The sequence below is a fragment of the Bufo bufo genome, chromosome 10 (assembly GCF_905171765.1).
Source record: "Bufo bufo chromosome 10, aBufBuf1.1, whole genome shotgun sequence".
In the NCBI taxonomy this organism is placed as follows: domain Eukaryota; kingdom Metazoa; phylum Chordata; class Amphibia; order Anura; family Bufonidae; genus Bufo; species Bufo bufo.
This window is the reverse complement of record NC_053398.1, coordinates 130,017,718-130,032,493: the sequence shown is the minus strand read 5'-3', so window position 1 is coordinate 130,032,493 and position 14,776 is coordinate 130,017,718. Positions and strand designations below refer to the sequence as shown.

General features: G+C 43.2%; 2 protein-coding genes across 4 annotated transcripts in view; one reads left to right on the top strand and one right to left on the bottom strand.

Moving 5' to 3' along the window:
• Window positions 1-14,776, bottom strand: part of LOC120981117 (fatty acyl-CoA hydrolase precursor, medium chain-like) — a 675,808-nt gene that overhangs the window by 192,670 nt on the left and 468,362 nt on the right. The gene's annotated exons all lie outside the window — the stretch shown is intronic.
• LOC120981115 (fatty acyl-CoA hydrolase precursor, medium chain-like) overlaps window positions 1-14,776 on the top strand; it is a 289,738-nt gene that overhangs the window by 111,425 nt on the left and 163,537 nt on the right. Inside the window, exons 5-6 of one of the 3 annotated variants that reach the window (XM_040410610.1) lie at window positions 427-580; window positions 3,154-3,267. The exons of the other annotated variants lie outside the window; for them this stretch is intronic. Coding sequence (XP_040266544.1) covers window positions 427-580; window positions 3,154-3,267 — 268 coding nt within the window. The remainder of the gene's footprint in view (window positions 1-426; window positions 581-3,153; window positions 3,268-14,776) is intronic. 3 annotated transcript variants of the gene reach the window in all.

Below are 14,776 nucleotides of genomic sequence, written 5' to 3'. Positions count from 1 at the left end.
CGCGAATATATTGGAGCACTCTAACTGCATGCATTAATGTTCTGCCGTGCCAACCATTTTCTCCAGTCTCAGGAAATTTCTAGCAGCTTGAAAAATTTTGCTATAGTGACCCACGCCTGTAATTCGCGCGCATTACGTGAATATTACTGTACATTGCCGATTTTTCGCGATCAAGAAAATAATCTCGAATTCGCGAATATATGACGAATATTTGCCCAAATATTTGTGAAATATCGCAAATTCGAATATAGCCCCTGCCGCTCATCACTACTTTGGAGTATAATACAGCATATAACTCAGGATCAGTTCAGGATGAGTAAATTTGAGGTATATTCTTTTGTTTTGTTTTCTGTAATGGTTTTCAATGGTTGTCGGCTTCAGACTCAGTCTTTGTATACAATGTACATTTTTTGTTTTTTACTTCAGTACTGGAGATAAGAAATTTCCTGGTAATTACGCGTTTCTGGACCAAGTTGCTGCCCTCCAATGGGTTCAGGAAAACATTGCAGATTTTGGTGGTGACCCCGGGTGCGTCACTATATTTGGTGAATCTGCCGGTGCGATGAGCGTCACCGCTGTTGTAAGTTCTCTCTAGTGTGTGTTGTGTTTGTCTAGTTATCCATATTGAGCATCTATTATCCCTCAGAAACTTCCCAGACTGTGTCTGACTTCATAAGAATTTATTTTCTCACCTGAATTCTCCTTTTCCTTGAGTCTGAGGTGGCACCCAGGGCATTTATTCAACTCTTGCCTAAGGACAGACAATACACAAGTGACGAATAAAAGGTTATCCCCAATCCATCGCTGTGCAGTACCCCAGACCTAGTTATGTATTGCTATGTTATTGTATGTTTGGCAGTAAATACCAGTAAGTAAATGGTTGCCAGGGAACATGAAAAAACAGCCTGCTCCTTCCCTCTTGGTAGGGCTGGGCTGGTCCTGCTTCCTGCCAGTGGTGCGGAGAGGAAGCACATGTCTGAGCTCCTGCTCCTAAAAAGGCCTGAGGGAGTACATAGTGACAGGACGCTTCATCAAGGCCACTACCACTCCCATCCTCTGCACCATCTCCTCCGGGGCTTGCTGTAATTATATAAGCCAAGCCTCCACCAATGAAAACTGTGAGGATAGCCAAGAAAAATAGGACTTTTAGAAGGGGATATGAGTCCGTAGAAAAATACGGGCAGCACACGGATGTCTCCTGGGTGCTGTCTGCATCGGTGTGGCCGTTCCACAAATTATAGAACACGTCCTTTTCTTTTTTGTTTTGCAGACAAGAATTGCCATTTCTACAAAGTAGTTGCAGCAGGCACACGGATGGTATCTGTATTTTGCAGATCTGTGATGTGAGGATTGCAAAATGGTTACCATCGCGGGCATTAGGCCTAAACAGCTGCTGCCCAGAAGAAATGGTTCTGTAGGTACGAACAACCATAGTAGGCAGTAGGAAGCTTCTTAGGCTTCTGTGAAGACCTATACAGACTAGGCATTACAGAGGGATATTCTCCCATCAGCACAGACAATCAGTTCCCTGATACTTCAGCTTCTTAAAGCTATGTACACCTTTGGGGGCAATTTTTTTATGATTGCATAAAATCATTTTTTCTAATGGTCTTTATTAAAATGTGCAGGTCATCTATCTAATAAACCTTATCTCTAAACTAATAAAAGTCATAAACACTTATTTAAGCCACATTCAGAGATAATGAGCCATCAAATGAGCTGCCTGATGGAACAAAGTAAAAATGTAGAACCTGCTACTACAGAACTTCAAGGCTTCACAGAGAAAGGAGCTCAAAATTTTTAATAAAGACATATTGAAAAATTAAAGGGGTTATCCAACCCCTATTATGACCCCCTTAATGCCCGGGCACCTCATATATACTTACCTCGCTCCCCGACACCCGCATCGCTCCTGCTCCCCGCACAGCCTCCGCATCTCCCCGTCGCGCGGATCAAAATATCCGGCGCCGAGGGGGATTTGGGGCAGCCAATGGCAGGCTGCGATGGGGATGAGACTCCCTAGCATCGCAGGTGATGCTAGGGAGGCTTGACCCCATCGCAGCCTGCTATTGGCTGCTCCAAATCCCCCTCGGCGCCAGATATTTTGATCCGCGCAACGGGGAGATGCGGAGGCTGTGCGGGGAGCAGGAGCGATGCGGGATAAGTATAACCTATGTGAGGTGCATGGAAATTAGGAGGGGTCATTATACGGGTTGGATAACCCCTTTCATTTTTAGCTCAAAATGAGTACAATGCAACAAATTAAAAAAAAAAAAAATTGCCCCCAAAGGTGTACATAGCGTTTAAGTTCCTGGGTGTTGCCACAGATGGTGAAGAAGAATGAGATTTACTGACTTGAAATTTACTTTCTCTCACGCGTAAAGGCTTATTTACACAGGCTGACTGAGCAGTCAAATATTGGGAACCGTTTATTCCCAATAATTGCCTACGTGTCAGAGGAGGTGAGAGCTGCACTTACATGCAGCAATCACTTGCGCTGTTTGGGAATGATCCCAGTGGTCACATCATCCCTCTGACATCAGGTAACAGACGGGAGCTTTAAGGGGTTGTCCTGGAAAAGATAATGACTTATCCTCACGATAGCTCATCATTATCATGTCAGCGGGGGTCCAAGTCCCGGAATCCCCTCCAATTAGCTGTTTTAGGGAGCAGGCTTGGTGGTGCGTCACTGTCATTGGCCACTGGCCTAGGAAGAGGCTGCAGCGCTCAAGGCCTCTTCTAACAGCTGACTGGCGGGCATCCCGGGTGTGATATTAATGACCTATCCTGAGGATAAGTTCTAAATATGTTTTCTTGGATAACCTCTTTAAGGCAGAAAACACGGACATGAGCTCTGCTCTATCAGCAGTTACCGTCCTCTTATATAGCATAGGTGGGGACATGTGTTAACCTTTTCATTGCTTCTTGTGCGTTAAATACTCTGCCGAAGATGAAAAGGAAAAAGGCTTTCTGCTCAGAGGACAACTCCCCATGTTTTTTCTTTGATCGGAAGTGGTCTGATTGTTCTGTCTGTGCCATAAGCAGAATACAGGACAATGATCGATCATTGAAAATATCAACATATATAAATAATGAATGTGCCCGATCCAAGGGTTTATGATGAGAATAATCTAAAATTGCTTTTTCCTCTAGATGCTCTCCCCCTTAGCCAAAGGTCTGTTCCACCGCGCCATCGCAGAGAGTGGAACAGTAATCCACGCAGGCTTTATAGCCAGCAGCCCTGAAGAGCTCGTCCCCTATCAGGAGGTAAGTATAGCCTATCTAGAAGGAATACTAGGGCTTGAAGATGTCTCCATGGGGATGAGCCAAAAGGTCATATACGTGTATGGGGGAATAAAACCTTTCCCTTTTTAACATAATCTGTTGGAGTGAAACGCTACATTTTATGCTTCGTTAGAAGGAACATTAGATACAGTGCCTTGAAAAAGTACTGTATTCATACCCATCAAATTTTTCCACCTTTTTTCATGTTACACCCACAAACTTAAATGTATTTTATTGGGATTTTATGTGATAGACCAACACATAGTAGCAAGTACGTGTGAAAAGAAAATGATAAATGGTTTTCAGAAAGTTTAAAAAATCTGGAAAGTGTGGTGTGCATGTGTATTTAGCCCCCGTGAGTCAATACTTTGTAGGCTTTTGGGGTATGTCTCTACCAGCTTTGCACATCTAGAGGCTGACATTTTTGCCCATTCTTCTTTGCCAAATAGCTTGCACTCAGTCAGATTGGATGGAGAGCATCTGTGAACAGCAATTTTCAAGTCTTGCCCCAGATTCTCTGTGGGATTTACGTCTGGACTGTGACTGGGCCATTCTAACACATGAAAATGCTGTGATCTAAACCCTTCCATTGCAGCTCGGGCTGGATGTTGAGGGTTGTTGTCCTGCTGGAAGGTGAACCTCCGCCCCAGTCTCAAGTCTTTTGCAGCCTCTACCAGGTTTTCCTCCAGGGTTGCCCTGTATTTAGCTCCATCCATCTTCCCATCAATTCTGAACAGCTTCCCTGTCCCTGCTGAAGAAAAGCATCCCCATGGCCAGGGGAGTTGTTAGGTCAAAACATTCGGGGCTTGAGCCCCAGGTGTTTTGTCCAGTGCCCCAAATGTTATGCTGGTAGCATTTTTTTTTATTTATTTGGCTATTCCAGGGCACTTTAATATTGATTGGACCTGGGCAACCTCACAGATCATCCCACCACCCCCCTTGTACTTGTTCCGCTGATCTGCTACTTGTGGGCTGTGCGGGCATGAGTTTAGTCCCTTCGGTGCGCAATCCCATCCTGCGGCGTGTGATCCCGTGAGACCAGCCGCGGGAGGTCGCGGGTATCACGGGATCACGCGCCGCAGGATGGGATTGCGCACAGAAGTGACTGAACTCATGCCCGCGCAGCCCACAAGTAGCAGATCAGCGAAACAAGTGCAAGGGGGGTGGGAAGATGATCTGTGGGGTTGCCCAGGGTCCACTACTATCAATATTAACCCCTTGAGGACCAGGCTCCTTTTCACCTTAAGGACCAGGCAATTTTTGCAAATATGACATGAGTCACTTTATATGGTGATAACTTTAAAACGCTTTTACTTATCCAGGCCATTCTGAAATTGTTTTCTCGTCACGTATTGTACTTCATGACAGTGGTAAAATTGAGTCAAAAATGTTTCTTTTTATTTATAAAAAAATTCCAAATGTACAAAAAATTGGGAAAATTAGCTAATTTTCACATTTCAATTTATCTACTTCTATAATACATAGTAATACCTCCAAAAATACTATTACTTTACATTCCCCATATGTCTACTTCATGTTTGGATCATTTTGTGAATGCCATTTTATTTTTTGGGGAGGTTAGAAGGCTTAGAAGTTTAGAAGAAAATCTTGAAATCACCCAAAAATGACCGCATTTTACAAACTACACCACTCAAGGTATTCAAAACAGATTTTACAAACTCTGTTAACCCTTTAGGTGTTCCACAAGAATTAATGGAACATAGAGATAAAATTTCACTTTTTTGGCAGATTTTCCATTTGAATCCATTTTTTCCAGTTACAAAGCAAGGGTTAACAGCCAAACAAAACTCAATATTTATGGCCCTGATTCTGTAATTTACAGAAACACCCCATATGTGGTCGTAAACTACTGTACGGGCATACGGCATGGCGCAGAAGGAAAGGAATGCCATACGGTTTTTGGAAGGCAGATTTTGCTGGACTGGTTTTTTGACACCATGTCCCATTTGAAGTCCCCCTGATGCACCCCTAGAGTAGAAACTCCAAAAAAGTGACCCCATTTTAGAAACTACAGGATAGGGTGGCAGTTTTGTTGGTACTATTTTAGGGTACATATGATTTTTGGTTGCTCTATATTACACTTTTTGTGAGGCAAGGTAACAAGAAATAGCTGTTTTGTAACCGTTTTTATTTTTTGTTGTTAGATCTTAAAGGTTAGATCATGTGGCATAGTTTTTTCAGTTTTTGGGCTATTATCTTGGGTAGGGTTTCATTTTTTGTGGGATGAGATTACGGTTTGATTAGCACTATTTTAGGGTGCGTACGACTTTTTGATCGCTTGCTATTACACTTTTTCTTATGTAAGGTGACAAAAATTGCTTTTTTGACACAATTTTTTTTTTTTTTACGGTGTTCATCTGAGGGGTTAGGTCAGGTGATATTTTATATAGCAGGTTCTTACGGACGCGGAGATACCTAATATGTATACTTTTTTTTATTTATTTAAGTTTTACACAATAAGTTTTTTAAAAACAAAAAAGATTATATTTTAGTGTCTCCATATTCTGAGCCATAGTTTTTTTATTTTTTGGGCGATTTACTTAGGTAGCGGCTAATTTTTTGCGGGATGAGGTGACGGTTAGATTGGTACTATTTTGGTGGGCAAACGCCTTTTTGATCGCTTGCTGTTGTACTTTTGGTGATGTAGGGTGACAAAAAAATGTTTTATTTAGCACATTTTTTTTTTTCTTACGGTGTTCATCGTAGGTCATGTGATATGTTTATAGAGCCGGTCGATACGGACACGGCGATACCTAATATGTCTACTTTTCTTTTTTTGCCGCTCGCCACGCTGCGGTGATCGGAAATACACAGGGCGTACCTGTATGCCCTGTGTCCTTAAGTACCGAAACATCAGGGCGTACAGGTATGCCTTGTGTCCCCAAGAGGTTAAAGGGCCCAAGCAAAGATTTCTGCAGTGGTGAGGAAATGAAACATAAGTACGTTGGCTTGTATGTTAATTCTATTTATGCAAATTTCAACACAGTGGGCTTGTGCCCCGGATGTTTTCAGACCCTAGCAATGCCCCTGCCCATAGCACAATGCTGCCACCTTCATGTATCGCGGTGGAGATGGTGTGTTCAGGGTGATGTGCAGTGTTAGTTTTCTGCCACACGTCGGGAGTCATTTATTAAGTCTTAATAACCTCTACATCTGGCGGTGAATCCGCCGAAGTTATGAAGAGCCGCCGGCCTCTACATAACTTTGGTGCTTCCAGCGCCAGTCTAAATGTAAGCCAGCGTCCTAGCTGGCTTACATTTAGGTCATTTTCTATGCCTAAAACAGCCGTAGAATAGGATGAATGAGACAGGCCTGCCGACCCATCCCCTTCCCCACCCATGCCACACCCACTTTTTTAGACTTGGCGCGAGTGGGGAAAAGTCGCAGATTGCGGGGCAACTAACGGTTGCACCACAATCTGCGCCAGAAATATGCCTAATATAGGTGTATTTCTGGATAATAAATGATCCCCATAGTGTTTTGCATTCAGGTCAAAAAGTTCAACTTTGGTCTCATCTGACCAGATCACCTTATTCCACATGTTTGCTGTGTCCCCTACATGGCTTGTGGCAAACTGCCACTCTTCCATAAAGACCAGATTTGTGGAGTACACGACTAACAGTTGTCCTGTGGACAGATTCTCCCACCTGAGCTGTGGATCTCTGCAGCTTCTCCAGAGTGTCCACGGGCCTCATGGCTGTTTCTCCTTGTCTGGGATGTCAGTTTAGGTGGACAGTCATGTTTGGTAGGTTTGCAGTTGTGCCATGCTCCTTCTAGTTTCGGATAATGGATTGAACAGTGCTCCGTGAGATGTTCAGAGCTTAGGATACTTTTTTTTCTATAACATAACCTTGCTTTCCAATTCTCCACAAGTTTCTCTCTGACCTGTCTGGTGTGTTCCTTGGTTTTCATGATGCTCTTAGATCACTAATGGCCTTCACAGAACAGTTGTAGTTACACTGAATATAAATTGCACACAGGTGGACTCATAGGTGACCTGTGAAAGCAATTGATCACACTGGATTTTATTTAGGGGTATCAAAATACAAGTGGCTGAATACAAATGTACGCCACACTTTTCAGATTTTTATTTATTAAAAGTTTTGGAAACCATGTATCATTTTCTTTTCTCTTCACACGTACTTGGTCTATGACATAAAATCCCAATAAAATAGATTTAAGTTTGTGGGTGTAATATGAAAAAATGTGGAATAGTAGACACTACTACTAGTTACTAGTAATACATACTACTACTACTAGATAGTATCCCTCTAGTAGTAGTAGTATCCATCTAGTAGAAGTATCTACTATTACTAGATACGTAGATACTTCTACTACTAGATAGATACTACAAGATAGATAGTAGAACTAGTAAATAGATAATTCTAGCACTAGATAGATACTACTAGATGGATGATACAACTACTACTGTAGGTAAACACTACAAGGGTTATTTACTAACAGAAATACATCTATATTAGGCGTATTTCTGGCGCAGTTTCCTTGCGCAGCAATCTGCGACTTCCCCGCTCACGCCATGTCTACAAAAAAGTGAAAGTAAATCCCGGCAACTGCTTAAATATGCTGAATCTTCTTCTTTTATCGCTTATTGAAGTAACAATATATAACGCGTTTCGGCACACTGCCTTTCTCAACAAGTGCATTCCACATGTGTTACACAGATATATATAGGCAGATCAATTACAGGTACAAGTGACGTCATCCACCCACTAATAGGCGGGTATTCACTACTCACCAATCGATCACCTACTTTTTATTCATCAAGAGGAGCACCAGAGAGTATAGGATATCCAGTGCCAGAGAATAGAGATCAGCGGATCTGCTGTGTCTAAATAGGAATGGAGAAAAAAGAAAGAAAGAAAGAAACACATATCATTAATAATACCATAAATTACAGTCTAGCAACCTCATAATCACTGTTTAAACCTTTTGGATACAATGTATCCAACATATGTATCCAATAGGCTTCACGCCGGAGGAGGAGTTTTTTGATATCCCCTCCTCTCCTTGGTCTCATCACTTGTTCCAGGACCTGGAATCTTAACTGCGAGATTCTATGTCTACACTTATCAAAATGATAGGGTAGTGGTAATAGGAGATTTTTGATCCTAATGGTGGACTTGTGTTTACAAATCCTGTCCCTCACTGTCTACATTGTTTCTCCCACATATCCCAGGCCACACGGACACTTAATCAGGTAAATCACATTTTTTGATTCACAGGTAAGTGTAGACATAGAATCTCGAAGGATACCTGATGGTATTTTTCTAATTCAATCTGAGATAATATTTTTTCTATTAATTGGCGGCTGAACGACCTCCACAACCTTCACGATTCCCAGTTTTGTGCCTCCTGTTGCTGTTTGGCAGAGGAATGAGAACCACAACCGGTCCAGGAATAAATATATACAATATCTGAATATTATATCTGTTTTCCTCTGCAGTTAGTAGCGAACATATCAGGCTGTGATCTCGCCTCCTTAGCCGACTGTCTGATGAAGAAATCAGAAAAGGAGTTTATCACTATTACCCAAACAATGGTAGGTGTTGTCATCCATTTTGGTGCCCCCCCCACACACAACTCGGTGGGGGTGATGTAAAAAGGAGGGCGTGATGTGACATGGAGGGGGATGAGAAATGTGACATGGAGGGGGGAGAAATGTGACATAGGGGGGTGATGTGACATGGAGGGGGGAGAAATGTGACATGGGGGGGTGATGTGACATGGAGGGGGGAGAAATGTGACATGGGGGGGTGATGTGACATGGAGGGGGAGAAATATGACATTTCTCCCCCTCCATGTCACATCACCCCCTGCTTTTTACCTCACCCCCTTTGTGTCACATTTCCCCCCCTCCATGTCACATTTCTCCCCCTGCATGTCACATCACCCCCTGCTTTTTACCTCACCCCCTTTGTGTCACATTTCTCCCCTCCATGTCACATTTCAACCCCCTCCATGGCACATTTCTTCCCCCCATGTCACATTTCCCCCCTCTATTAATGTTGTGTAAAAATAAACATTATGCTCTTCACCTGGCCCTGGTCGTCTGCAGCAGTTCCCCTTCTCTGTGTGGTCCTGGTATCTTCTCTCTCTGCTCCCGACAAGAATTTGAGGACCTTTCCCACTCAGCCAATCAGTGGCTGCAGCTGTGTCATGTGTCCGGCCAATGATTGGCTCAGCAGGAAATCACTGCCCTGACACGTGACACAGCTGCGGCCACTGATTGGCAGAGTGGGAAAGGTCCTCAAACCACTTGTCAGGACTCGGGAACCCAGAGAAAAGATATGAGGACCACCACACAGAGGAGAACAGCCGCAGGAGGCCGGCGGCATGCAAGTGATTCATGAAAAAAAAAAAAAAAGTTTCATTTTTTCCGCCCCCCCCCTTCTCAGCGCCCTAAGGCGGCCACTTGGTCTGCCTTATTATAGCACCGGGCCTGTTGTCATCCCACAATATAACTCCCTGAGAAATTTTCAAAGAGGCATCTTCTATAATTGATACATAACATCCACCCACAGGATAAGTGATAAATGTCAGAAGGTTGGGGGCCCCATACCAAGCATTAAGCTCAGAGTCCTAAACCTCCCAGTCCTTCTTACTGCATCACCACAGTGAAGAAAAGTCTGGATGAAGTGTTGGTCACACAGGTGCCCTACCACGTCATATACAGTCTGTGGGACTGATCGAGATGGCCACGTGCAGTGCTCGGCTGTCACTGACTGTCCCATAGACTGTTTCTTTGTCCCAGGTCTCAGTGCACATACCCACGGATGCACCTACTGCAGGTCAGTGTCTCATGTGCTGTCTGTCTCCGCAGGGCATGACAGCTTTTCCTGGATCAGTGGACGGGGTTTTTCTACCTAAGCCAGTAAAGGAGATGATGGCTAACAAGGAAGGAAACAAGGTCCCGTTTCTCAGTGGAATTAATAATCAGGAGTATGGCTGGGCACTTGTACAGGTATGAGCAAAGCTAAAAAATGACAGCGCTCCCCTTAGGCTAGTTTTACATATGTAGTAAGAGATACAGCAGGCTGTTCTAGCAGAGAACATCAACTATAATAGGGTCTAGCGGAGATCCAGATGATTCTTGGCATAATGTATATTATTTCTCGGGTAGCGGCCAGATATCCACCGGGCCCCATTATAGTTAATGGTCTCTGCTGGAAAACCCTGACAAATCTCTTACTGCAAATCTGAAACTAGCATTACAACAGCAGCCAAGGGTAGATTTGTCAAAAGTTTTTCATGTCCTGAACACGTACAGTGGGGGCCCCATTCAGTCATGTCCACCTTCAGCTGTAAGTCTGGAGGGCCCTATGGTTACCACTGATCACATGCAGTACAGTCTACAGATGTAGCAGGGGTAACACACACAGTCTTAACTCAAATTTCTTAACTCATCGCGTTATCTTGAAACAAAAGCAATTGTTTAACGCATTTAGTTGCATTTAGTTTAGATAACATGTCTCATAAAGCATGTGTTAACCCTGCTACATCCGTATGTATAGCTGTATGCAGGATGATGACCACGTGTTCGTTTGACCTGCCGTTTATTTGGGATGACATTGGCCCTCAGTTATAGGTTGAGCAGTTCTGGAGCACAAAACGCCCTGAGAAGGCTTGTCATTTGGTTGGAGTGATGGTGATATTCTTATTATCTTTGCATTTAGCTATTTGATATAAAAGGGATAACAGAAGGAATGACGAGGGAGACAATGATCCAGAAGGTCCCAGATGTTATACGGGTGAGATGAGCTCATGTCCTCCATGTTCTCCGTCTTATTATCCGATTAGTTTATTTTATAAGGAATTCCTTCTCTTCATTGTGGTTAATGTCTATTTTCCAGAGTCTGAGTCCTGACATCATCCCTTGCGTTGTTGAAGAGTATATTGGTGACATCACTGATCCACTGACGATTCGTGATCGCTTCTTGGACTTGTGTGGCGATCAAAAGTTTGTTATAAATGCTCTTAAGTTTGCAAAATACTATCAAGGTACGGTCCATTCATATAGTAGCTGATATGTAGAAGTATTAGACCTTGGTCCCCCATTATGCCCAAAATACCCAATGCAAGTACAATTGGATTATGCCCTCATCTGACCATAATGTTAAAAATGTTGAAACTGCTACCCCAATAACATTAAAACTGAAGTGAATAATATGGTTATCTCATGACAATGTGCCCTTGAGGCAAACGGACAGTCAGTTCTTATAGTGTATGGATCTGAGTGACTCTGAGAAGGGCCAAGTTGTGATGTCTAGATGGCCGAGTCACATTATCTCCAGAACAGCTGGTCTTGTAGGATGTTCCTGGTATGTAGTGTTTAGTACCAACCAAAAGTGCTCCAAAGAAAAAGAACCAGTGAACTGGCACCAGGTTGATAGGCACTTAAGGCTTATTGATGTGTTGGGAATGAAGGCTAGCCCATCTGGTCAGATCCCACAAAAGAGCTACTGTAGAGCAAACGGCTGACAACATTCCTTCTGGCTATGACAGAGAGGTGTCAGGACACACAAGACATCCTAACTTGCTGTGTATAGAGCTCAGTGGACACAGACTGGTGATATCACTCATGCTTACCCCGGTCCTCCCTAAAAGTGCCTACAATGGTCATATGAGCATCAGAACAGGGTCACGGAGCAATAGAAGAAGACAGCCTGGTCTGATGAATCATGTTACATCATCTGGATGGCCGGGTCTGTGTGCGTTACTTACCTGGGGAAGAGATGGTTTCAGGTGCACTACAAGAACAAGGCGGCCTGGTCTGATGAATCATGTTACATCATCTGGATGGCCGGGTGCATCTGTTACCTGAGGTCTGAAGGACATTTCAGGAATGAACTGAGGAACATGACAAGTCTGTTTTAGTAAATTGTATTCCCCATAAAAGAACAATTCTGGAACATCTTCCCTTAGCAGTCTGTGTTGTGATTTCCTCTTTTATTCCCACTAGAGATTTATGAATGACTTGACAGCAGCTTGTCACTAGTTGGAGGCTGTGTCCCTGCGCTGGCAGCACTGATTGGACGGTGTCAGACACCTCAAACGTCTAGCACCCGGTGACATGTTACAACATGCAGTTATATGTAAAGAAATTCCAGAACTGTTATTTTATGTGCAAAGCAAGTTGTTAGATAGAGATGTCAGGAGAGATGACGGGTCCCATGTGCACAGTAATACCATTAGTCCCAGTCTCGGGGATCTCTCAGTCCGCCCCTGATGACATATCATGCAGTAATTGTATGCACCTCCAGAGCTGTGGCAGTGTATGGCGGTATATGTAATACATGGAAGGCAATGATCTCTGCATACATCACAGGCTGCTTAATTATCATGAAATGGACAGATAACGTGTGGTCTTCTTATGTCTCTTTAGATCTTGGGCTTCCCGTCTACTTTTATGAGTTTCAGCACCCACCATCCTATAAGGCTCGCGGAAGGCCATCATTTGTGAAGTGCGATCATGGAGATGAGATCTTCTTTGTGTTTGGAGGACCCTTCCTGAGGAATGATACATTTTATGCTGGTGAGTTACTGTTATCATTAACATCCTGTGAAGACTCTTCCCCATTTCTATCCTCAGGGAATAGCCAGTTTTATCCTGTGTTTGTAAAGGAAGGGGGGGCTCGGACCTTACAGTAAACATCTTTTTGGCCATGAGTGGTTGGTGTGGCTCCCTGCCCTAGGATGAAGGAATCAGGTGGACACATCTGGAAACTTAAGGCAAACTTTACTTTTACATTATTAGGTACATTGTCTCTAAGTGGGTAAAGGCAAATATGGCACCATCACTTTAAGGCCACCTGCATATGTTGCGTAATACTTCTGGTTTTTTTTTTTCGTGTGGATTCCTGTGCGGAAAAAAATGCAGCTTATTACAGTACCAGCAAACTGCATGAGACTACGTGCGGAAATTGACCTGTTGTGCAGATTTTAAAATAAATAGCATGTCAATAATGTTTGTGGTTTTAGCTGCAAATTTCACCCTTTTCAATGGAAGGTGGAGATCTGCGGCAAAATCTGCATCTAATCCATTCCAAAAACCTCAATTACACATTTTCAACAGTTTTTCCTCTATAGCTTTCAGTTTCACAGAATCTGCAGACTGTTGCTTCTCTTTCTCATTAAATCCATCAGGGAGCTGCACTGATAGTTCGATCTGTAGTCTTCATCTCTGGCTCCCTGACAGCTCATAAACACTTACCAAGTTGATAATATTTATCTTCAGCGAGTGTTTATGAGCTGTCAGGAAGCCAGAGATGAGGGCTACAGATTGAGCCATTATTGCAGCTCCCTGATGATGGATTTACTGAGAAGGAGAAGCAACAGTCCGCAGATTTAGTGAAACGGAAAGCTATAGAGGAAAAACTGCTAAACAATTTTTTTTTAAAGAGAGGAAAAACATGATTTTTAGTCCCAAATAAGTAGAATGCAATAATACATTTTTAATAAAGATATCCCCCTAAAGCACATAAAATTCACTTTTCTGTACACCGCTGACTTCTCAGCGTTGTGCGGTTCCACAGTTTATCAATGGGGCCGCAGAGAACGGAGTACGAGCTAGGAGCACAAATTGCTGCTCTTGCCTGTGCCTTCCCCTCCCCCAGGTTTACTAAATCCTTGCATAGCACATGGGTAGCAACGTGTGCTCCTGCCCGTACTCCTGAGAAGTCAGCGGTGTACAGAAAAGTGGATTTTAAAGGGAACCTGTCATCAACTTTATGCTGACCTCACTGAGGGCTGTATAAAGTAGTGACAGAAATGCTGATTTCAGCGGTGTGTCACTCATGAGCTAAAAGTAAGTGGTTGCTGAGAACCAGCATCATAATCATTGCAGCCCAGTACTTGAAAAGAGTCACGGCCACCTGAGAAGAGTCCTGGTTATTCCTAATCTCCTGCACTCTCGCCCATCTGCTGATGACTGGCAGTTCTCTACTAGAGAGAAAGGGAGAAAACTCGGTAGAAGACAATAATCATCAGCAGGGATTCATGAATAACCAGGACTCTTCTCAGGAGGCCGGGACTCTTTTCCAGGCCCAGTCTGCAATGATTGTGATGTTGGTTCTCGGCAACCACTTCCTTTTAACTTAAAAATGACAGAGCGCTGAAATCATCTCGCCTGTCTCTATTTTATTCTGCCATTAGTATGGGCAGCATAAAGGTGATGACAGTTTCCCTTTAAGCGTACAGAGAAAGGTGCGCTTTAGGGGGTGGATATGTTTATTAAAAAACCATTAATAAAATACATTACAAAAAGTTTTATTAGGGCATTAGGGAAATGTTTCCAAAAAACTTAATTAAAAGTTAAGTTATTCTTTAAATAACTTTGCCCCCAAAGTTATCCATAATGTTTGAGTGTTTGAGGATTTTATACATTACATACAGATTCAGTGACCCGAAAGGTCTTTCAAACCCATTATCCACCGGTAATAGTACAATTATT